General features: G+C 34.8%; 10 protein-coding genes across 10 annotated transcripts; 4 read left to right on the plus strand and 6 right to left on the minus strand.

The window, feature by feature from the left end:
• Window positions 1-749: 749 nt before the first annotated feature.
• RO3G_00276 (pantothenate kinase) lies at window positions 750-2,280 on the plus strand (the record flags this gene model as incomplete). The annotated part of the gene is made up of 7 exons (XM_067654867.1): window positions 750-869; window positions 1,009-1,207; window positions 1,259-1,368; window positions 1,421-1,498; window positions 1,557-1,617; window positions 1,676-2,073; window positions 2,134-2,280. The coding sequence occupies 7 exons, from the start codon at window positions 750-752 to the stop codon at window positions 2,278-2,280; spliced, it is 1,113 nt and encodes a 370-aa protein (XP_067510968.1).
• Window positions 2,281-2,708: 428 nt separating this feature from the next.
• Window positions 2,709-6,532, plus strand: RO3G_00277 (uncharacterized protein; the record flags this gene model as incomplete). The annotated part of the gene is made up of 9 exons (XM_067654868.1): window positions 2,709-3,380; window positions 3,442-3,653; window positions 3,734-3,951; window positions 4,028-4,193; window positions 4,243-4,631; window positions 4,803-4,895; window positions 4,944-5,636; window positions 5,793-6,102; window positions 6,151-6,532. The coding sequence occupies 9 exons, from the start codon at window positions 2,709-2,711 to the stop codon at window positions 6,530-6,532; spliced, it is 3,135 nt and encodes a 1,044-aa protein (XP_067510969.1).
• A 1,238-nt stretch (window positions 6,533-7,770) lies between these two features.
• Window positions 7,771-8,774, minus strand: RO3G_00278 (uncharacterized protein; the record flags this gene model as incomplete). The annotated part of the gene is made up of 6 exons (XM_067654869.1): window positions 7,771-7,816; window positions 7,866-8,042; window positions 8,200-8,376; window positions 8,426-8,487; window positions 8,552-8,617; window positions 8,757-8,774. The coding sequence occupies 6 exons, from the start codon at window positions 8,772-8,774 to the stop codon at window positions 7,771-7,773; spliced, it is 546 nt and encodes a 181-aa protein (XP_067510970.1).
• Window positions 8,775-10,570: 1,796 nt separating this feature from the next.
• On the plus strand, window positions 10,571-10,941 carry RO3G_00279 (uncharacterized protein; the record flags this gene model as incomplete). Its single annotated transcript, XM_067654870.1, has 3 exons — window positions 10,571-10,675; window positions 10,776-10,807; window positions 10,911-10,941. 3 exons carry the CDS (start codon window positions 10,571-10,573, stop codon window positions 10,939-10,941), a joined length of 168 nt encoding a protein of 55 aa, XP_067510971.1.
• Window positions 10,942-11,813: 872 nt separating this feature from the next.
• RO3G_00280 (uncharacterized protein) lies at window positions 11,814-12,952 on the minus strand (the record flags this gene model as incomplete). Its single annotated transcript, XM_067654871.1, has 3 exons — window positions 11,814-12,074; window positions 12,121-12,711; window positions 12,917-12,952. 3 exons carry the CDS (start codon window positions 12,950-12,952, stop codon window positions 11,814-11,816), a joined length of 888 nt encoding a protein of 295 aa, XP_067510972.1.
• Window positions 12,953-13,472: 520 nt separating this feature from the next.
• On the minus strand, window positions 13,473-13,895 carry RO3G_00281 (uncharacterized protein; the record flags this gene model as incomplete). The annotated part of the gene is made up of 4 exons (XM_067654872.1): window positions 13,473-13,481; window positions 13,532-13,558; window positions 13,717-13,815; window positions 13,851-13,895. 4 exons carry the CDS (start codon window positions 13,893-13,895, stop codon window positions 13,473-13,475), a joined length of 180 nt encoding a protein of 59 aa, XP_067510973.1.
• A 473-nt stretch (window positions 13,896-14,368) lies between these two features.
• RO3G_00282 (uncharacterized protein) lies at window positions 14,369-14,727 on the minus strand (the record flags this gene model as incomplete). Its single annotated transcript, XM_067654873.1, has 2 exons — window positions 14,369-14,558; window positions 14,699-14,727. 2 exons carry the CDS (start codon window positions 14,725-14,727, stop codon window positions 14,369-14,371), a joined length of 219 nt encoding a protein of 72 aa, XP_067510974.1.
• A 1,827-nt stretch (window positions 14,728-16,554) lies between these two features.
• Window positions 16,555-17,175, minus strand: RO3G_00283 (uncharacterized protein; the record flags this gene model as incomplete). The annotated part of the gene is made up of 2 exons (XM_067654874.1): window positions 16,555-16,882; window positions 17,027-17,175. 2 exons carry the CDS (start codon window positions 17,173-17,175, stop codon window positions 16,555-16,557), a joined length of 477 nt encoding a protein of 158 aa, XP_067510975.1.
• Window positions 17,176-17,737: 562 nt separating this feature from the next.
• RO3G_00284 (uncharacterized protein) lies at window positions 17,738-19,070 on the minus strand (the record flags this gene model as incomplete). Its single annotated transcript, XM_067654875.1, has 3 exons — window positions 17,738-18,561; window positions 18,745-18,785; window positions 18,895-19,070. The coding sequence occupies 3 exons, from the start codon at window positions 19,068-19,070 to the stop codon at window positions 17,738-17,740; spliced, it is 1,041 nt and encodes a 346-aa protein (XP_067510976.1).
• A 3,388-nt stretch (window positions 19,071-22,458) lies between these two features.
• Window positions 22,459-22,770, plus strand: RO3G_00285 (uncharacterized protein; the record flags this gene model as incomplete). Its single annotated transcript, XM_067654876.1, has 1 exon — window positions 22,459-22,770. One exon carries the CDS (start codon window positions 22,459-22,461, stop codon window positions 22,768-22,770), a length of 312 nt encoding a protein of 103 aa, XP_067510977.1.
• Window positions 22,771-23,662: the final 892 nt, after the last annotated feature.

A 23,662-nucleotide genomic window follows, 5' to 3' on the forward strand; every position in this document is an offset into this window, starting at 1 on the left:
AGTGCAACAATCAATGTAAAAATAAAAAACTTACTGATAATGATTTGAATTAAACAAACCAATTCAATTTTTTTCTCTATTAAAGTATCAAGCATATGTCAGCATACAAAAGCCTTAGATTTGAAAAAAAAAAAAAAAAAAAAAAAAAAAAAAAAAAAAAAAAAAAAAAAAAAAAAAAAAAAAAAAAAAAAAACTTTATTCAGGACATTTATTAAAGTTTGGTATTTGTTAGTAATAAAGATGATGTTTAAGTCTTTCTGCTCATAAATATTTTAAAATACTGAGAAAAATCAATTGTGAAAGCAGTAAGAACAGGCTTCTGTGTTTCATTCCCCCCAAATTCATTTTGATGCTTTTAGTGAGTCGCACAAAGGCATGAATAAGCTTTTTATGAATAAAAATACATCGCAATACGCAGTTGTATTATAATTTAAGTCAGTATTCATATCATTAATGCAGATCAAAGGCATCTTACATTGCTAATGTAGTAATTTGTATTAAAAACAAATACTTTATCCAAATCGTTGGGTTCTTTTATCACTGTCCTATTTGTATACAAAAAATAAACGGTACTTCCAAGCGCTCAGCTTTTATACTTCATTTTTTTTTTCAAGGAAAAAATATATCTACCCCAAGTTCACAGTGGTTATTTCCAATTTTTGGGTGGGAAATGGATAAAAAAAGGAGCGTGCTTTAAAACTTACTGTTTTTGCAACCTGACACTCTTTTTTTTTTTAAAATCATTAGTCATGACTTCCATAATGAATCTCGATGGCGCTTCTGTCTCTGAAGCTGCTCTTGCTGCTCACGAAACAAGAGATATTGTCTTGCCAAATCAAAACGAACATGTAGCTCATATTGCTGTTGATGTAAAAAAAAAAAAGAAACGAAAGTGTTGTATTACCTACAAAGAACCCCTGTTCTCTTTAGATTGGTGGATCATTAGCGAAGATAGTTTATTTTACTTCTGCAGCAAATAAAAAAGGCGGTAGACTTCATTTTAAAAAGTTTGAAACAGAGAAAATAGAAGACTGCATCGATTATGTAGCTACTTTGATAGCAGACGTAAAGCTAGAGTCACGTCGAGATAATAAGCTCGTATTGAAAGCAACTGGAGGAGGCGCACATTTGTTTTATGATAAACTTAAAGAAAAACTACCTGGCGTGGCCATTCAAAAGGAAGACGAAATGGACTGTCTTATTACAGGTTAGTACTTATGACAACACCATTTTGGTTTACTAATTCTCTTTTTGTTAGGCTTGAATTTCTTTGTTACAGAAATACCCTATGAAGTATTTACCTATAATGAACAAGATTCTGATCCAATGAAGTTTCAAAAAAAAACAAATGATATTTATCCATACATGGTAAATAGAAAGAAATGGAAAAAGCATTATATGTATTAATTATATATCATAGTTGGTCAACATTGGATCAGGTGTAAGCATTTTAAAAGTGACAGGCCCCGATGAATTTTCCCGTATTAGTGGAACCTCAGTAAGTATAAGGGGAAAATGAATCTGTTGTGTAATTATTCATTACTATTTAAAAAAAGCTTGGTGGAGGAACTTTATGGGGCCTGATGTCTTTATTGACGAACACAATATCCTTTGATGGTAAGTATGATAATTGACACATAATATACGCTTGAGGTTTATACTATTTTGTATATAGATATGCTGGAAATATCAAAAACAGGGGATAATAGAAATATAGATCTTTTAGTAGGAGATATATACGGTTCAGATTATACGAAACTTGGATTAAAATCTACACGTATAGCGAGTAGCTTTGGTAAGGTGTTTAAAAAGGGTGTTCAACAGTCACAAGATAGCTTTCAAGCGCAAGACATTGCCAAGAGCCTGTTGTTTATGGTTAGTAATAATATTGGACAAATCGCTTATCTGAATGCAAAACAACACAACTTGACTCGAATCTATTTTGGGGGATTTTTTATAAGAGGACATCCTATCACAATGAATACACTTTCTTATGCAATTAATTTTTGGTCGAATGGTGAAATGAAAGCATTATTCTTGAGACATGAAGGACACTTGGGTGCTACTGGAGCAGTAAAATAGATTATTTTAGTAGAATACTGCATGACTAAATTTTTTTCTCGCATTTCATAGTTCTTGAAACACTCTCATATTCGCAGATCAAGACACTCTTTCTCGTACTCTGAAACTAACTTTATACCGGTGATAAATCCAAATCCTAGTAATGTTTATGGGGCATTGGAAGATACAAATGTTGAATTGCGAGCCGAGGAACAGTAAACAGAAACTTTAAAGACAAATTTTTATAATATATACCTCGTTACTGCATATATTTGTATAAAGAAAAAGAGAAAAGGATAAAAATAGAGAGAAAAAAGCCAATAAAATAGAAACTAATACCTTTTATGTAAATGCATTATAATGCTTGCGGATTTATTTATCTATCAATACCCTTTACAGTAAGAAATCAGGTGCTTTCGAAAGCATTTTACTTTAGTTATATGCTTTCTTTTCGAGATAAGTAAGCTGATACAAAGTCTCCTTTTCTAGCACTCAATACTGTTTATTATTTTTCCTTCGTAATCGTTTTTTGAGTGACTGTAAGGTTGCTCAGTTCAGGGGAACACAAAAGTGACAAATAAAAGGGTTTGTTTATAAGCAAACTAAACTTTTCTTTCCCTTTTCTTTTTCCCTTTTTTATACTTTTGATGTTTCTGTTTTTGTTTTCTACTCTGCTATTTGCATGGATAGTTAAAGGAGACATATTAGGTGTACCAAACATTAATGATCGTGAAATTGCTGGAAAACTAGGTCTTATTGGAAAATTTGCAGGAATATCATTTGCGAAAGACATACTTCAATTTCATTCTCCTTCCAATATTTTACTGCATCAAAACGATACCTATTTAGATTTAACTAGCTTTATTGATGGAAATATCACTGCTGCTTGTGCTCTGGAAAGCACAATCTATTTAGGTGGTCAGTTCAGGGTTGTGAATCAAACTGTGAATTACATCGTACAATACAACATAGAGACAAATCAATTTCAGCCTTTAAATCAAGGGCTTGATGGCCCTGTGCTCAGCCTTTATTGTGACTCGACGGATAGCATACTTTATGTAGGTGGCCTCTTTACTGCTCCTCTTAACACCAATGCTAGCCTCTATGGTGGACATGTTGCTCAATGGTATAACAATACTTGGTTACCTTTGCCTTGGAAAGGGCTAAATGGTCCAGTGTATACAATCACTAAAAATAATAAACAAAATACTATATTATTTGGTGGTCGATTTAACACTACATTATTTACCAATAATTCTAATCTGGAAAGCGATAATTTCGATACTAGTCAAACAATTCCAATGGATTCTCCCTTTACTGTAAAATACAACAAGGATCAAATTGCGTTTATTTCCCCTTTAATGATCAAATTTCATTTAGACAATTTCAGATGGAAATGGTGCCTATTCATCCAACCCAGCAAGTGTTGTTTGTCCTTCAAAAGTATCTCAGAATGCATCCAGCCAATCTTGGACTCTCAAACATGGTGTACCTGGTTATTGGGAAGCTCAGTTTGCTCATCCTGTTCAGCCAACAATATTTAGATTATCCAACCTACCACCAAGTAAAGGACGTGGAACTGTTTCATTCAAGTAATGAAAAGGGGAAATTTTATGGGGAGAGAAAGAAAAAAAGGAGGACATTCTCATTCACACTAGTTTCCTTTAAATAGTATTCTTGCTTTAGGCTCCAACGAATACTTTAATTTATCCTATTTTGATCCTGCTACTCATCAAGTTGTTTCATGTTTGGTTGATTGCATATTATTAAATGATACGTTTCAAGATTTTACAGTTTTAAATCCAATAACAGTCAGCGGTATACGTATCAACATCAATACCTGGTATGGAAAGGGTGGTGGTTTAGGTTATGTTCAAATATACCAATCAGGTAAACAAAAACAAAGACGTGCATTTCTTGATTTTAATGGTTACGCAAACGAAAGCAGATATATCTTTGTATCCAGCCTTGAATACTGGCAATAGCACCTGTCAAGGAAGTTCTTCGAGTAGGACAATCATAACTGGAAACTGGAAGGATATTTATGTCTATGGCTATTATCAAAAAGTCTTGGAGTCCAAAGTCTCTGCCTCTGGGCTTTCAACGACCAATACAAGTATTATATATCAGCCGTTAGTATATTTGCAAAATTCATTTGAAATGTTTTCTTATATTTTATAGAAATATTCCTTCATATGGTCAATATAGCATCTATGTAACAACACCAGGATGTATCGGAAGCTCAAACTGCTATAAAAGAACACAAGTAGAATACCTGCTTCGGCTACAGGCAGGACAGCTGACAACAGTTTATTCGGATCAAAATGTCTTCGAAGATTCACGTACCTTGCTGTATTCAGGACCAGTTTCACCTACATCTGAAAGCTTTAGACCGACTATAACCCTTCGTCCCGCCCTCAATTCAACAGTAAAAGGTGAAATTGTCATCATGGCTGACACAATAGACTTTGTAAGAAACAGCTCAGCAGCACCCTTTATCATCAGCATTCTAGAACATAACTTAACCTTGGCTAAAAATATCTCTGCTGTATCTTGGAAACCATTGAACCGTAAATATTCAATTTGATATTTGTATATATATGAAAATTGATTCTAGTAAAATTCAGAACAGCTGCCCTTGATTTCCACCGTTTACTCTATTGACGCTTCTAGTGGCGACATGCTTTATATTGGTGGCGAATTTTCCGATATGAATTTCAGCAATCCATACAATAATATAGTAGCATATGAATATCAAACTGGCTTGATGGCTCCTTTAGCTAGTATAGGGCTAAATGGGAAAGTTTTAAAAATAGTAGCGCACAATGCATCAAGTAAGAAAACCTTTTTTACTAAATTTTTTTCTGACCGTATCATAATAGAACTATTTGTTGCGGGTGAATTTACTTCAACATCAGTAGCAAACATTAGTCTTCCCTATGTTTCCCGATATGATTTGCAACAAAAAACGTGGTTACCACTTCAAAGAGGCGTAAATGGCCCAGTCACTGATCTTTTACTGATTTCAAATAATACACTTATGTTGACCGGTTTCTTTTCCTGTCAATTTACATCTGCGGAACGCTGTATTAAGTCGGGAGGAATCTCACAATGGGATATTACTAGCGGCTCCTGGATCAAGATGCCCTCACTACTCATAGGACAAGTAAAGTTGGTACATAGGAATGAATCTCAAACGCTGATTATAGGCAATCAACTTAATGGAGAGACCTACCGAGCCGATATGGCGATATTTGACTCTGGCCATCTTGCACCTAATATATTTGATAACGAATCACAATTTTATCCCACATCTATCACAGCCGGAGTAGTAACGCAGCAGGATTCAGTTGTTATTGCTGGCCACTTTACGAATGACAATGTGACAAGAATCCTAATATCTAATAATACTGATTGGATCTTAGTTGATGAGCTACAAGGAGACGTTTATTGTTTAGCCGAATACCGCAACCGACTCTACGTTGGTGGACGTTTCCAGTCCAACCGTTCTGTCAGCTTTGCCATTTACGATTTAATCAACAATAATACAAATATACCCATTTATGGAATCTTTGGTAATAACTTTAGTGCAACAAAAGGAAGCAGTTCGTTAACTTTTTTTTTTTTTTTTTTTTTTTTTTTTTTTTTTTTTTTTTACTTAGACAAAAATGATGAACCAGGAATAGTGAATAGTATTAAAGCTCATCCAGATGGAAAAAATATTTTAATAGGTGGTGAATTCCTAAAAACTGGATCACTCAGCTGCAGCACAGTTTGCATGTTAGATCCTGTCACCTTACAATGGAACGCAGTCGTAGATGGAATAACTGGTGCTGTACGTGGCATGTTTGCATCAAAAAACAGAGAAATAATTATCTTTGGTGATATCTATGCTCATCAGCAAAGTTTATATATAGCCAATCTAAAAGATCAGATTAGCTCTTGGGCCATGAAGGCTGACAACACTTTTTTGCCTGGAATACCTGTGAGTGTTATCGAAGGCGTAGATGCAAATACATTCATTGTTGCTGGTTCTTTAAAGTAAGTTTGATAATTATTTGGTCGAAAAACAACTGAAAGGCACTTTAGTGATAGTAATGCAGTTGGTTTTTTTGTGGGCATAGTCAGTGATAAAATGTACAATTCATTCAACAACACTGGTTTGGGACCTAGCACAATTATTAATCAAGTGCTTCTTGTTCCTGCATTAAATGCCTCATATTATTATCCAGAAGGGGCCCAAAATATGCTTCTCGCCTTTGGAGACATTGATTTACTCAATATTGGCCATGTCAGTGCGGCTATTTATGATGGAAATATATGGCTGCCTTACCTCACTTCTACTCAGTGGGATCATCAACCTGGGCAAATTTATAAAATGATTCACAAATCCGATTTCTATGATTCAAAAAATCTTCGACGTAATGTATATACTACTAAATATTATGACATAAAAATAACTTTTTGTTGAAGATTACTTATCTGTGGTTGCTGTTGTGCTGATCTCTGTAGGCATATCAACTGGAATTCTGTTTTTAATGAGTGCAGTTGGTATACTTTACGTATTTAAATATCACCCAAAAAATAATCCAGATCCTATGCCCCGTTACGAGCGATTTATAGACGCCTTTGGGATAGCAGCAACCACAAGCTTGGGTGTAACGCCAATAGCAGGGTTGGCTGGGTCATCAAAGCCTAGGAGATCATACAGGCACGACGATGAAGGTATTGGCTTTGGAATGCAGCAAGATAGCACTGCAGATAGTGATGTTGTTGATACTGCTTATTTGGCTCCTGCAACTGAGCCAAATTCCCCGCCAGCAATTAATGAAGCAAACCCCAGAATTTTTTATGCAAAATATCCCTTCAAATCTCAAGGAAATGGAGAGCTAGATTTAAATGAAGGAGACAAAATAATAGTAACAGATACTTCAGATAATATATGGTGGCTAGGGTCCAAAGAGGATGGAACAGGGAGGGTTATATCAGGCGTATTTCCTAGCAATTATGTTAAAGCATAACCGATTAGTTTAGATAGTACCCTCAATGCTAAATGGGAGTGACAGAGAATGTCTTTCCATTTTGCAAAGCCAAAAGTTATACATAGATCCTAAGTATGTCATTTAATAAATTATTGTTAATAAGCATTTTCTTTTTGAGGGAATCATTTGTAACTGTTTATTTAAAAGTTTTACAACAAATAAAACTTATTTATTGAAGCAACAAAATTAGCCAATGATGAATGAAAACCAACTATCCAGCTATGTATTAATAGCCTTTGACTTTTTTATATCTGACAGTTCTTTTAGCCGTTGACGGCTTGCTAATTCGTCATAAAAATCTGTGTTAGTATAAATGGCTCCACATAACTTAAGGACATACCTATCTTCAACATCTTCATCGCCTTCCTCTTCCATAGAGCGCTTTCTTGACTCCCCTGATTTGGAAGCTGTATCTTTTTTGCCAATTCTACGGCCAGCACCTCTAATAAAAGATAGTTACTATACACAAATCGCAAGGGAATACCTTATTTTAATTTACGGTTTTTTGGTACTTTTACTTGCCGCTCCTCCTATTTTACCTCCTTTTCTACCGCCTATTTTGCCCCCTTTTCTACCTGCTTCTCTTCTTATTTTTCGGAGCCTTTCATTTTTTTCTCTATATGTATGCATGTAAAATGTATATGATGACATGTGATGTATCAAATTTTTACTCTTCACTGATAGGTAAATCAACTATTTTTCTTTTTCGGCCTCTATAAATAATATGATTAAACAAGTCAATTTACATAAATATCAATTTACGCGGGAGGGGGAGAGGAAGAGCCTTGATGGTGGCCTTCATATTCATCATCTTCATCTTCTCCATGTTCATCTTTACCATGTTCCTCCTCTCCATTAGCTTCTTCATAAGATTCTTCCCCTTCAGTGCCCTTATCGTTCATATCATTATCTTCTTCTTCGTCAGTGACGTTATCTACTCTTTAAATAGTCTAATTTAGTTTTCAAAAAAAAAAAGTGTTATTTACTTTTCTTGTTTAGTTTTTTTTGCTTTTGTTCTGAATAATTAAAGGAAAAAGATGGAAATGATAAATCAGTAACAACTTATTATTCTTAAATACTGATAAATTAGGCATACTTGGTCTCTTTTGGATGTGCAGGATCAGGCTTTTCATTATCAGGAATTTTGCCTTCTTCCCAAGTTCTTCTTATGCGTTCTTGGTCGTCCTCTCGAAGTTCGTCCCAGCCATTCAATTCTTCAGGACCAGATAGTGCAGTGTGCATATTTCGAATAACTTGAGGAGTGCAACAAGCCCTATCTAATGCTTAAATAACCTTTTATACACCTAGTTTATTTATCTTACCAGTGTCTCCAAGTGATACCATGGAATTGCTCAACTTCAACTCCTAAACGTAATTCACCTTTCTATATCATTTATGCATGCAAATATATATAAATAGAGAGTATTTTCATTTGAAAAACCTATTACTACCTCTATGTGACGTGTTGGGCTTGGACAAGTTCCCACTGGACCTTTACAGTTACTTCTATCACTCTATAAAAATATCTTTTTAAAAATACCAGCATAAAGTCTTGGTGTTTTTATACTATTTTTACCTTTGCATACTAATTGGTTTTTAAAAGGAATTTATTATGAGAAATGAAGTTTTCTTTGTTATAAGATTTATTCTTACTTCAATTATATATCCCATGTTTTATTTTGCCTTTTTTTTCTTTTTTTCTTTAGCTGAAAATAATCGAAAGAAAAGAAAAAATTATGCAAAAACTTATTCTTTAAATCTTGTAGAATTAATCAAAAATCAGTTTCCGACTTTGTTGAAGACTTGCCAAACCCATGTTGAGGTGGTTTATATAGCTTTTTGATACTATTTTAGTAAGCTGCTCTTATTTCTAGCTTTGGCTTTGTTTCCATTGCAGTTCTCTACCAAGATGCTTTATTAGCATTGATTATATTTCTTTGCATCTTACTGTTATGCATGTTGAGGGTAGTAAATGTCACTATTTTATTTCATTCAAAAACTGATTATATAGGCTGGATACGCTTGGCTACATCCGCAATAGTTGCCATTAATTGCATTTATAGCATTCAAATATTTTTAACAATTTGGAAACAACCTTTATCAAAATTTTTGGTCCTTTAAACATGAATAGATTTAGAAAAATAATGCTTGTTTTTTTTTCTCATGAAACATTTTGGAAAGCAGCTATGGCACTTTTGCTTACATTATAAAAAATCAAAGAATCCTCAAATTCGACAATTTTTATACAAAGCACATGTATAAGATACATCAATACTTCATTATTGAGTCTGATATAATAGCTTAAAAGAATGTATATTTTATGACGTGATATAAACAAACCAGAAAATCAAGATCCTTAAGTGCAGCAACCATCTGTCTATGGCTTCTACAAGTAGAGCAGTATTTCGACTTTTACGATATGTCTGAGAAAGCTGGATTTCATGTACCACGACATTATTAAGAAGTGGAGGAATTACTTTGTACAGAGGAAGGAAGCATGTCGTATCTCGATATACTTTAAACATGATTCATATTCAATTTATAAGAAATCAGGGTAGTAAACGCTTTACAAAGATTTATTACAGTCTTTTCTCTTTTATTCGGTTATAATTAATCCCGCTCCTTTTACTCAATACTATTTGTTTTAATATAGTTCCTGATGCAATGATACATAAATTGAAAACAAATTAACTTAAGACATAGGAATAAGTAGTGCACTGGTATAACCAGGAACAAATCTTCATATTAAAGTTATTTCGTATTAGATTGACAACGCTTGTTTTAATCACAAGATTAAATAAAGAAAATCCTATAGTTGATGAAACGAAGACTAAAAATGTGGTACATGCTCTTAGAGCCACGCTTTATTTTTCTTAATAACAATAATAGATTGATTTTCTCTTTTTCCTTTATAAGGAGACAAAGCTCAAGTTTATTGATGTGACGATATAATCAAGTCACGATAATTGTTTTTGGATTTTTCAATGTTAAAAGTATATACAATAATATATAAATATAACTTTTTTTTTTGTTGTTGGATTGGTTGAGATATGAATGGGTAAGAAGAGCTGTCAATAGTGATCTAGACTAATTCAATGAGAAGAGAGGTAAGGCACGGTGAGGGCAACCTTGAAGAAAGAGTTCTTCTCGGTAAGCCTGTCGGATGAGCCTGCGGGCACTTCGAATGACAATAGACGGAGCAAAAGGTTGATTGTTGAAAATCAGCTGCCAGGTAGTACGCCATACAGCCAGTAATGTATATCCAACCACTATAGCTGGAGAGACAGGCAAAGGGCAGCAGATAGGCGGAGGAAATTCCAGATGGAAAAGGGCTTTCTGAAGTTGGTTTGTCGTCAGAGGCAGAAGACGAAAATACTCATCCCAAACAGTTTGCCAAACGAGCTATTTTTTTGGGCAGTCATAGAGGAAATGTTCTAAAGTATCCGATCCAGTAGCACAAACGGAACATGTATCAAAAGGAAAATAATATGGTATCAATCGATTCAACAGGGAGCGATGAGGAATCTTGCGGTGTAAAAGACGATACCAAACATTACGACTGTTATGTTCTGGTAAAGTAATTGAGAAACAACAATAAAACCAAAAGAATACTTTTTGAGACTGAACTTTATTTAAGACAATCTTAATTGTTAAAATGAAATCATTACAAAGTCTACTATTTATATTCTTCTATCAGTTGGCAGGTAAATGAGTAGTTATGAGCGTAGATCCAATCATTGACACGTTTGATTGAAGAATGATCACTGAATCGATTATGAAAATTTTTAATTCGTTATTTTTATACAGTGAGCGACAAAAGTGTCCCAATGTTTTGTAATTTTCTCTTTTATGGCCTGTAGCGTTATAGTTATCATATTAACCTATGGCTTGTTGTATATCATTCGATAGCCAAAGTTATGCAGAAGCAAACAACATAAAGCAAATACCGATTAAAGTACCGCAAACTGAGATAGAGGGGATTGAAAACAAGCGGTTGAAAAGTGTGAAAATTTCCTTTTTAAATTTTTTATTATTGGTTTTTGACTGTAAATTTGCGGATGGCTTTTTTTATTTTGCGGAAAATGATTTTTATTTAGCGGATAGTAATTTTTTATTTTGCGGATAATAAATTTCATTTTGCGGATTGGCTCAAGGGCCAGACATCTATCAAAAAACGAATATGAATGGTTTATCCAATTCACACCATCAAGAACTGATCCAGTTTTAGCTGATTCAATAATTCTCGTGCTTAGGTTGTCATTTGAACTCAAGCAATCTCTCCTAATAGACATTTTGTAGTGAAGTAAAGCAAAAAATGAAAAAGGCACTATCCGCAAAATGAAATTTATTATCCGCAAAATAAAAAATTACTATCCGCTAAATAAAAATCATTTTCCGCTAAATAAAAATCATTGTCCGCAAAATAAAAAAAGCCATCCGCAAATTTACAGTCAAAAACCAATATTATTTTCTTTCTATATTAGTAACATACTAATTCAGGAAATGTTATTGTTATTATCACAACAGTTAAATCTTATCCTGTAGTTTAAATCCAGGAACATACAAACAAATACGTATGAATATGTTTAAATTTGGTTTTTATTTATAAAATTAATGACCATTTTGAGCGCATGATGTCTAATATAGCATCGTTTTCGCCCTGGTCAGATCAATAAAAAGTTTAATGGAAACTAAAAACCCCTTTGGGGATCAAGGGTAAAAAAGATATGGGAGGGAGAGTGAAGGAAACAAGTGAATGTCACTAGTGAAGGGAAGAGGGTAGCCAATCGAGGAATCTTTGCCCTGGTTGAAATGGCGGTGGCGGTTGGTCCTTATGATGGAATAGGTAGTCAAGTTCATAAAGTATAGTACAGATGACCGGCCAACGAATAAACCATGGAGAGGCGGAGTGAGATGAACATGGTATTCTGTTTGGTAATCTGTTGAGAAGGAACGATAGAGGATCTTGGACTGTTTCTGGCATTTGTAAGCGGTGGTGCATATCGAGACATCTTACTGCATGTTGTTTTGTAAGCATCTGTATAGGAAGTCTTGGACAGGGTTCTAGTTTGCCGCCTGGTAGCCAGCCAAGACGCCAGCGTACACATCTATTTCTTTCTGTTTTTGTCATTGGTAGCCAAAGGATGGGGTCTAATGATATCGTTGGGCGACATTGAGAAAGAAGTATAGAGTGTCGAGATGATCGCGCCTGGTTGAGATTGTCTTGCCGGAACTGTGGTTGAATCTTTTTAAGTGTACGTTTGTCTAATTGCTCTGGGTGGGGTAGGCATTGTGCCCATAATGGTGATTTGGAAAGTTTATACCAACATGAATGACTGTCCGAACGACGTATATGAGGTAATAGGCAGGTAAGCAGAGTATCGTCCGGTAGAGTTAGTGATCGTAACAAGAATTGGGCTTGCAATATATAAGTGCGTTCTTGCATTGTAGGAAGCTTAGTTAGATGCAGCATCACTTTGACAGAGGATCGACTAGAGCCGCCAAAGATTCTGCGTAGGCATATGTTTTGTGCATCTTCTAATTTCTTGGCTAGGAGTGATGTTATCTTATTTATTGCAAGTCCATATTCTAATTGAGCACGAACTATCTGGGTATAGAATCTAGTAGCAAGAAGTGGGCTAAAGCCTCTGGGGTTAATACCAATTGACGATAGTTGGTTCATCATAGCTAGTGCTTTGTTGATATTATTGCTGAGTAAGCCAAAAGTGTTGAGATATCCACCTGGCCGAAATGGGATTCCAAGATAAGAGAAGGAAGGTAGAGCTGCAAGAACATCTCCGTAAAGAGTGTACTTTAGTGGTTGGTCTGTGGGATCTAAGATTACGCATTTTTTTGGGTTCCATCTATATCCAAGTTTGTGGCTGTGATCTTCGCACTTCTTCAGCAAGTGTACCATCTGTTCCTTATCAGCGATGAGTACCACATCGTCAGCATATAAAAGACAATTCATGAGGGGGGCAGTTGGACGGGAGAGAGGCCTTCTTCTATTGGTTGTGGGCGTAGTGTCTTGGGTAAGTCATTAATATATATACAGTAGGTCACAAAACTGCTGCAAGGAATTGCAAAATTCAGGTTTTACAGCTGGTTGTCCATGGGTACTGCACCAAACTATCTCAAACCTTGACTGTTTGTACCTCAATAGAAAGTGCATTTATTCGTCGATTATCGGATATGGGCAATGGTTATTGGTGGAATTTGAGATCGCTAAAGGTAGTATTATGAACATCCGACATTTTTTACTTGTTCACATATGTTTTAAATGACGAATTTTAATACGACCCAACCGGTTGCTATCATAATTTTTCACATTCTTGACATGATTAGAATGATGCCAGTATATAAAAGCGCTTACAATTCCTTTATTTTAAATTTTATATTCCCTTATTTAAATTATTTCTCTTTTTTACCCTATCGTCAATCGCATGCCTAAACGGCTGTCAGAGGAGAAAATAAACGATCACAAACAGGCATTAACCGCATCCACATCAATGTATGATATTTCCAAGGAGCCTGGATTACATTAATCAACTGTTAGTAGATACTCTAGACGGCTGTTTTCAAGTAGGACAGTAAACACAGGTGGTAGACCTACAGTAGTCTCCAAAGTGACGAAGCGATTAATCAAAAGAAAAGTCATGGAATGGGTTCTAAAGGCTTCTAAAGAGGTGTACCGGGAGCTGGTTGGATTTGGCTATGATATCTCATACCAGTCAGAAATTAACGTACTGAAATCAATGGAGTTCCATTTTCTGATAGAAAAAAAGAAGCCATTTCAGACAAAAACGCATACGTAGCATCAGTTAGAACGTGTCAAGGAGCATCAGGATTTGGCAATGAGTGACTGACAGCAAACAGTGTACTTTAATGAGACCAAGCTCAGCGTATAGGGCTTTGATGATGCTGATCACTATTGGAAACGGCCAAGTGACCTTCTTCAACATCATGACCTGGATTTTGCAATCAATCACGGAGCTAGCAAAATGATGCCCTGGGGTTGTATAATCTCTGAAGGACCAGGATATGCTTGCTAAATTTACGATGGAAACTTGGACTCGGGTGTTTACCAGCATATTTTGAACACTACGCTTCGTGATACTATGAAGTACTACAATTTCGACTGGTCCAACATTTAGTTTTAGCATGATAATAACACAAAGCACAAGGCATAATCTACAATAGCCTAGTTATGTAGTCACCAAGAGAGCTATGTTAACTATTGGCCAGCTTAGATCCCCGACTTAAATTCAATCGAGCACGTAGGACATCAATTGAAGTTGAAATTCAACTATTACGAATATAGAGCAAAGAACATGGATGTGTTTTGGGAACGAGTTGATGAAATATGAAATGACTTCCATAAAGATCTTTGCCAAGGACATGTAGATAACATTCCGGAAAGAACTCAAGAGATTATTAATAGAAAAGTAGGACCAACTAAATATTAATAAATAAGTTCATTCCGTTCAAATTTTCATTTTTTCAAATTTTCAAATTGCGCGCATCATACTTCCTTCAATACTTATCCAATAGGGCATAAACTCTTTCGGATTTTTCAAGGCATGTAGAAGATTTACTATGTGGGAACAGAGGCAGTTTGTGCCATTGTAACAGGATGTGCGCTACAAAAACCAAGAAAAATGGATTCCTTGCAGCAGTTTTGTGACCTACTGTAGAATAAAGAAAGGGCGAGAGTATAGATCCTTGTAAGACGCCCGTAATACGTATGAATACAGGTAAATCCAGAAAAATACAAAAAAATATAGAATATCCATAAAATCATCAAAAACAGCATATAATCAGAAAAACCAAAAACATATAAATAACTTCAATATTTCTTATACTTTACCTACTTACTTTTGTTTTCACATACCTTGTTTCTATTTACTTTTTACTTACTTCATTTTGCTTTTTGATTATTTTAAATAAATATCATTCAAAGTAAATCTCTTTTATTTTTCTTTTATTTTACTTAACATCAAGAACAAGAAGTCCCTTGAAGCATATACACTTCATTGTAAATCCTTTTTATTTTACTTTTATTTTATCTTTTTATTTTACTTTACTCAAAACAGTTTGATCTACTTAACAAGATCTGGTGGTCACTTATTACAAGCGAACTTATATTCAATCTATTACTCTTTTTGGAATCAAATCCTATCTAAACCTTTGATCTTATATCAAGACTTATTCAGTACAAACCTATTTATACTACAAAAACCTTACAAACTCCAATCTCACAGTAGAAACAACAAGGTCAAGTCAAGCCACGGTCATGGTTATATGTTGTAACTTAAAGTTCATTTGAACTTTATTTTTCTTTTGAACTTTATTTTTATTTCAGCTTTATTTCTTCTTTTGGATTTGACTCCTGATCTAGGAATCCTTTCCTAAAATTTTATATCTTTTTTTGAATATTGTAACGAAAATGGCAATGAAGATGCACAGAGATTAGCTGAGTCAAGTCAAAAAGATAAAAATTAAAAAAATGAAAAAAGTTAAAAAGATAAAAAATGTTGAAAAGATAAAAAATGTTGAAAAGATAAAAAATGTTGGAAATATAAAAAAGGTCAAAAAAATAAGAAAAGCTAAAAAGAAAAAAAAATATTATAATTGGAGAGAGAAAAGTCGAATGCTGCTGTAATGATTTGGTTTTATAGTAGTTTCTCTGTTTGGGAGTATTGAGTTAAGGTTTAAATAAACAGATTTGAGTGTAATTGATATAAGAGTTGCTTTTATATGAGTCAGAGTTGGCTTGATTCACTTGTTATAGTGACCACCAGATCTTATAAAGTAGATCTGACTGTTTTGATAAAGGTAAAATAAAAAAAAAAAGATAAATAAAAGGGGGTTTTACAATGAAGTATGATAGCTTCAAGGGACTTCTTGTTCTTGATGTTAAATAAAATAAGAGATAATTTGCCTCTTTAAAAGAATATTTATTTGATAAAAAGAAAAAGTAAAATAAGAAGTGAAGCAAGTAAGAAGTTAATAAGAAGTAGTGTTTTTGTGATTATTATTTGAGGTTATTTATATGTTTTTGGATTTTATGATCTTGTTCTGTTTTTGGTATTTTGAGTGCTTGTTATAACATAAGAGGCGGTTGTTGTATAGTATAAGGTGGTCGTTGCAAACTGTAAGGCGTTCATTATAAACTGCAACGATTTAAATTCCGCTGTTTTGTTCTTGCGTGTTACAGATGCCCCCACCGGAAGAAAGTTCGTCCTCGAACGTTCTTGAGCGGTTTCTTTTATTTCCCCAAGAGTCTTGTCGTCTAATTTGATCTTTGAGGGATGGGTTTCGATGTATTGAAGGCAGAATTGTTCTTAACTTGACGTATTTTTGTGCAAAATAGTTTCTAATACTATTTTCATTTTGATCAGGCTCTTCGAATGATAGGTGACTCCAGTAGTTAACTTCAATAACCAATTCTTCAATTAATAATCTTTTCGCGTACTATTTTTCTTTGTTGCTTGAGCAATTCTTCATACTTGCTGCATGTGCTTGTCATATGGTTTCTAGCAACTTCAATAGCATTCATATTATTAAATTCATTGAGGAGGTAAGCATCTAATTCTTCAAAATCAATTATTTCTTGGGCTTCTTCTGGATTAGGGTCTTGAATTTCTAGTTCAGATGGTGGACTTGGCGAGTGGTTGCTTGGTGTTGATGGAATAGTCAATATTTCGGGCTCCATAACAGGAGAGTCATTGGATGGCATTGGCAGATCCATAATAGGAAGAATTTCATCCAGATGGTTGCTAATGTCATTAGCAATATCCAAAGCCTATTCATAGCGACTAATGGTAATTCCATTTTCGTCTGTAAAAGTGAATATACCACCGCTAGCATCATTTTCGTATTCAATTAGCCAATTGAGGAGAGCATTCATAAGGGATTCATACCCTTCTTGTTGACAGAGGGTAACAAAGTACTCCGTAAACATGAATACGTAGTATTCAGTAAGATTAGTAAAGTCTTCCTTATTAGGAGCATAAGGACGCCACCATGCGCTTCGAATGGCAGCAGTTTCAGCGAGAATATCAGCGAGCATCTTGAATATCAGTTATTGTTATTTTTTTTTTCTTTTGCGAATTAATTCTTGGTGTATTTATATCTTTTCTTTTGTTGAATTGTATGTCGTTTGTTTCAAGTTTTTTTTTTTTGGTGTGTGTGTGTATTATTGAAACAAGTCTCTTGTTTCATCATCTATTGTGGTTGAGATAACCCTTTCGTGTTCCGACTTCCATTGTACGTCTGGGAAAGTATATGGTTTCAAGCGATTACCGTGCACCCTTCTAATTTTGGTATCTTGTACGTTGGTGTTTTTAACATGGTATGTGCCTTTTCCTAAGATTTGATGTACAGTAGCTTACAAAATTGTACAAGTGTTTTGCATTTTTTGCTTCTGTAAGATTTATCGATACCAAAACGATAAATAAGCTACAGCATGTTCTACATCATTCGAAAGTATAACTTCTTGGCTTTCTTTTGGTACTATTCAGTCGGCGATAACGTCATTTTGGATGGAGCTATGGCCGCTTACAAATGCCGACTACACTTGTACAATTTTGGAACCGATGTTTTAGAATAAAGTTTTTATTTAAAAGTGTGCGCTAATAGTTGATCCAAAGACCCTTGTTCTCTATAATGTCAATACATCGTTGAGGCATAGTTTCAATATAGATTTGACATTCTTTTTCGGTAATTTCGTACCAAGTCTCGAACATACGAGTCCATAGTTCATCCATAGAGGCAGGAGGACAATCATACTGTTTAAACAAGCGTTTTTTTAAGGTATTCCACATGTTTTCAATTGGATTTAAGTCTGGAGGCTGTGGAGGCCACTCCATTGTTGTAAAATCCTGTTTAGACAACCATTCAGATACGATTTTGGACTTATGTTTGGGATCGTTATCTTGCATAAATTCAAAATCAGCCATTATAAGGTCGTTTTCTTCACAATAGCCAGTCATAGACTTCACCAAATCATCTTGCAATACAGATAAATAGACGTTCTTGTCCATATTCTTGCCTACGTCGACAATATACCTAACCCCGTACCAGCTAATACAGCTCCAAACCATAAGTGATCCTCCACCATGTTTTACGGTTTGCTTTACATGCCTTCTTTTAAGCTTCTCATTTGGTTGCTTCCATGCATAAAGCTTACCATCCGATCCAAAACGATTAACTTTAGTCTCATCAGACCAAATCACGCGTTTCCAGTCTTCTATGGTCCAGTCAACGTGATTAAGAGCCCAGTCCAATCGCTTTCGTCTGTTTACTTCACTGAGCAATGGTTTTTGAGGCTTCACAAAAGATGTTAAACCAGACCTACGTAACGACCTTCGAACTGTTTCGGCTGATACAGTCTTTTGCAAGTCATTTTCAAGTGTGTTCCTGGCTTCTACTGCATTCTCTTGACCTTTAACAGTTACTAATCGGACTAAATACTGATCATCCCTGCTGCTGAGTAACTTGGGGCGACCTGCTTTAATGCTGTTTACTTCGTTTTTTATTGTTTTTCGAACGTTCTGAACAGTTCCACGGCTTGCTCCAGTTGTTTTCACTGTTTTTGATATAGACTATCCGTTTTTTAAGCAGCTGATGATACGATTACGGAGATCTTCACTGATAGGTTGCATATTGGACGTTGGTACACTTTTATATAGCAGTTAGTTCCTGTAGGTGTAAGAAAAATGGCAGAAAAAGAAAGAAAAAGATACTTTGAGCATTGAAGAATAAAAAAAAATCTTTTTTGGTGACTTACACTCTGTGGCGAGCAAGATTATAAGCTGATATTGAAATATTTGAAGCGGTTCCAAAATTGTACAAGTGTAGTCGGCATTTGTAAGCGGCCATAGCTCCATCCAAAATGACGTTATCGCCGACTGAATAGTACCAAAAGAAAGCCAAGAAGTTATACTTTCGAATGATGTAGAACATGCTGTAGCTTATTTATCGTTTTGGTATCGATAAATCTTACAGAAGCAAAAAATGCAAAACACTTGTACAATTTTGTAAGCTACTGTATAACGTATGGTCCTTCCCATTTATCTTGAAGCTTTCCAGACCAAGATGTTGATAAGTAATCTTTGTATATCAATACGACGTCTCCTAAATTGAAAGCAGGTTTCAATTCTTTTCGTTGATCTAGAAGTTTGTTTTCAATAGCTTTTTTCTGTGCTGCCTGTGTTGTTTTAATGGCCTTAGCTGCTTGTTCTCTAATTCGATTAAGATTGTGCACCTGATGAGCGGTTCGATGAAACAACACTGCTTCAAATTTGGGGGATTTCTTTTCATAGATTTGATGTTCCATATCAAATGGTGTTCTAGGCTCATATCCATACATTAAGCAGAATGGACTTTGTTTTGTTGTAGCCTGTTTCATTGACCTACAGTAGGTCAAAAAACTGCTGCAAGGAATTGCAAAATTCATGTTTTACAGCTGCTTGTCCATGGATACTGCACCAAACTATCTCAAACTTTGACTGTTTGTACCTCAATAGAAAGTGCGTTTATTCGTCGATTATCGGATATGGGCAATGTTTATTGGTGGAATTTGATACTGCTAAAGGTAATATTTTAAACATCCGGTATTTTTTACTTGTTTATATATGTTTGAAATAATGAATTTTAATACAACCCAACCGGTTGCCATCACAATTTTTCTCACTTTTGACGTGATTAGAATGTTATCTGTATTTAAGAGTGCTTACAATTCCTTTATTTTAAATTTTATATTCCCTTGTTTAAATTATTTCTCGTTTTTAGCCTCTCGTCAATTGCATGCATAAATCACTGTCAGAGGAGAAAGTAAACGATCTCAAACAGACATTAACCGGATCCACATCAAAATATGATATTGCTAAGGAGACTGGATTACATGAATCAACTGTTAGTAGATACTTTATAACGTTGTTTTCAAGTAGGACAGTGAGCACAGGTGATAGACCTGCAGTAGTCTCCAAAGTGACGAAGCGGTTAATCAAAAGAAAAGTCATTGAACGGGTTTTAAAGACTTCCAAAGAGGTATACCGGGAGCCTGTTGGATTTGGCTACGATATCTCATACCAGTCAGAAATTAACGTACTGAAATCAATGGAGTTCCATTTTCTGATAGAAAAACAGGAGCCATTTCAGACAAAAGTGCATACGTAGCATCAGTTGAAATGGAACAAGGAGCATCAGGATTGGGCAATGGTTGACTGACAACAAATCGTTTACTTTAATGAAACCAAGATCAACGTATAGGGCTTTGATGGTGATAATCACTATCGGAAAAGGCCAAGTGACCTTTTTCAACATCATGACCTGGATTTTGTAATTCAGCATGAAGCTAGCAAATTGATGTCCTGGTGTTGTATAACCTCTGAAGGACCAGAATATGCTTGCTGAATTTACGATGGAAAGTTGTACTCGGGTGTTTACCAGCATATTTTGAACACTACGCTTTGTGGTACTATGAAGTACTACAATTTCGACTGGTCCAACATTTACTTTTAGCATGACAATGACCCAAAGCACAAGGCATAATTTACAATGGCCTAGTTATGTAGTAACCAAGAGAGCTATATTAACGATTGGCCAGCTTAGAGCCCGGACTTAAATTCAATCGAGCACGTATGGCATCAATTGAAGTTGAATCTCAAATATTACGAACGTAGAGCAAAGAACACGAATGCGCTTTGGGAACAAGTTGATAAAATATGAATTGATTTCGATAAATATCTTTTCGGAAGTCATGTAGATAACATTTCGAAAAGAACTCAAGCGACTATTAATAGAAAAGGAGGTTCAACTAAATATTAATAAATAAATTCATTCCGTTAAAATTTTCGTTTTTCCAAATTTTCAAATTGCGCATCTCATACTTCCTTCAATACTTATCCAATAGGGCTTAAACTCTTTCGGATTTTTCAAGACATGTAGAAGATTTACTATGTGGGAACAGAGGCAGTTTGTGCCATTGTAACAGGATGTGCGCTACAAAAACCAAGAAAAATGGATTCCTTGCAGCAGTTTTTTGACCTACTGTATATGCGAATAAGGTTGCTGGCAGGTATTGGTCCCAATCTTTCTTTTCATCATCGCTTCGTCGTTGGAGTATTCGGCCTAAAGTTCGATTAAATCGTTCTATGAGTCCATTGCTTTGTGGATTGTATGGAGTTGTTGTTTTGTGTATTATTGAATAATTGCGGCTGTTATGTTCTGGTAAAGTAAAAGAAATAACAAAGATAAACCAAAAGAATACTTTTTGAGACTGAACTTTATTTAAGACAATCTTAATTGTTAAAATGAAATCATTACAAAGTCTACTATTTATATTCTTCTATCAATTGGCGGGTAAATGAGTAGTTATGAGCATAGATCCAATCATTGACATGTTTGATTGAATAGTGATCACTGAATCGATTATGAAAATTTTTAATTCGTTGTTTTTATAGATCTTATTGTTCTTTAACTGATCTGGGAGAGTTGTCCCGTCTTCATTGAGAGGAAAGATATATTTATATGAAATGCCTCCAGTCAGATCAAAGTTGACTAGGTACCTGATCCATTATTATTCATTTACAGAAATGATGAATAGTAAAGATCATGACTTATTTAGTGTTCATGTTTACTTTATAGAATGAATCTAATAGTGATAGTTTTATATAAAAAGAAGAAGAATATATTTTATTTAATAAAGATTTAGATTATTATCTTTTATCAATTTTAATATACTTCTTTTAGTTGTGATTATTCAATGTCCGTTATGATCAGACTCTGTTCTACAACAGCGGCAAACTTGTCGTACTAAGTCACTTAAAAAAGGTTTTCCATTGTCTGATACGATAATTGTTGGACATCCATGTCGACAAATGATTTCCTCATATAGAAACAGAGCAATTTCTGATGATGATTGAAAACGTATAGCACGAGCTTCTACATACAGTGGGTCAAAATACCTCACAAACCTCAACACTTTTTGACGCTATAGTCTTTTAGATAACTCAATAGCTTTTGTATCTTTCTCAAACTTTGCGCAGATGTTGTACAATACGTTGAGTATATTTGCATAAAATTCCGACGACGGAAATTGAAAACTGAGCGAATAAGCAACTATGAACTGGAGGCGGTCTATTTGTGAGGTTTTTTGACTTTCATCAATTAATTCTTTTCTCCGCCATAAGTCATTCCAAACAATGTTCCGGCAAGTTTTAGACATTTCCCGGTTAGCGCAGTCATCCCGGAACATAAAATTTAAATTTTGGAAAAGGATCGATTATTTTTTCTTTCGCTAATCCGTAAGTAAGTTTCCATCTACTGCATCATCTATCCATCTGCAAAAATGCCCAAATCCTTAGCATACGAAACTCAAATGGACATCAAATCAGCAATAGAGCAGGATGTATTGACTGAGGTTACTGCAAAATGGTTTGGAGTGCATCAAAACACTGTTACTAACTATGCAAATAAGTGGATGCCTAACCGGATTCGCAAGAAAGGTGGCAAACAGCATCTTGTAAGCGATATCACTCTTCGTCTAATCAAGCGAGAGATCGCAAATGACTCATTAAGGACTACCAAGAAGATCCACCTGAAGCTGGAAGAGTTGTGGCATTCTATGTCGTTCCAATCTGTTTTGCCAAATATGAAATAGAAGACAAAAACTACAAAAAGACGATAGTTGTGAAACTAAAGATTATGTATATGACTTTATTAATAAAAATATTGAGGGTATTTATACTTTTTGAATGTCCGGGTCTTTACCGCTATTTCAATTGATCGGTTAAAAGAATGATATGGAATATAAGGAAGGATAGTGGATAATCAATAGCCGCTGTCTACTTGACGAATCAAGGGACAATGAAGTAATTAAACTATTGATCTAACGATAATTATAGAATAGGATTGAACTGCCGTTGTTGTAATCAGGTTCCGATATAGTCTTTTAGAACGCTGGTAGGACAACAGGGCAAGATTGGCTATTGCAGAATTCTCACGTTTATTAATAGAGATCTGGTTAGACTATAATTCTGTAGTATCCAAGTTTATCCATGAATGTTCACTTTATTAGTTGTGTGGATACAACACAATCTGCTGTTAATGTTTTGCATTCTGTGGAGATCTTTGTTGAGATAAAAAAGAAGAAGCCTTTACTCGCTGCACAGCACAAAAAAGCTCGATTAGCTGGGGCTAAAAAGCATCAGTATTGGACCATTCACGACTGGCGACGTGTCATCTTCTCGGATGAAACCAAAATTAATATTTGGGGCTCGGATGGTTGTAAATACTACTGGAAGCGTAAAGGAGACCGTCTTCAGCCTCATCACATTGAAGTTACAGTGAAGCATGGTGGTGGTGTGTGATATTTGAGGTTTTATAATATAAAAAGTACTAAGTCAATCAACAAATGTAAAAATAAGTGAGACTCAAAGTAGATTGTTCTTTATTCAAGTTAAAAATATGAGGGTATTTATACTTTTCTAATCACGGCTAAATATTAATATTTACAGTATATGACTATTGATTATTAATCGATATTAGACAAT

The sequence above is a fragment of the Rhizopus delemar genome, genomic scaffold (assembly GCF_000149305.1).
Source record: "Rhizopus delemar RA 99-880 supercont3.1 genomic scaffold, whole genome shotgun sequence".
Classification (NCBI taxonomy): Eukaryota; Fungi; Mucoromycota; class Mucoromycetes; order Mucorales; family Rhizopodaceae; genus Rhizopus; species Rhizopus delemar.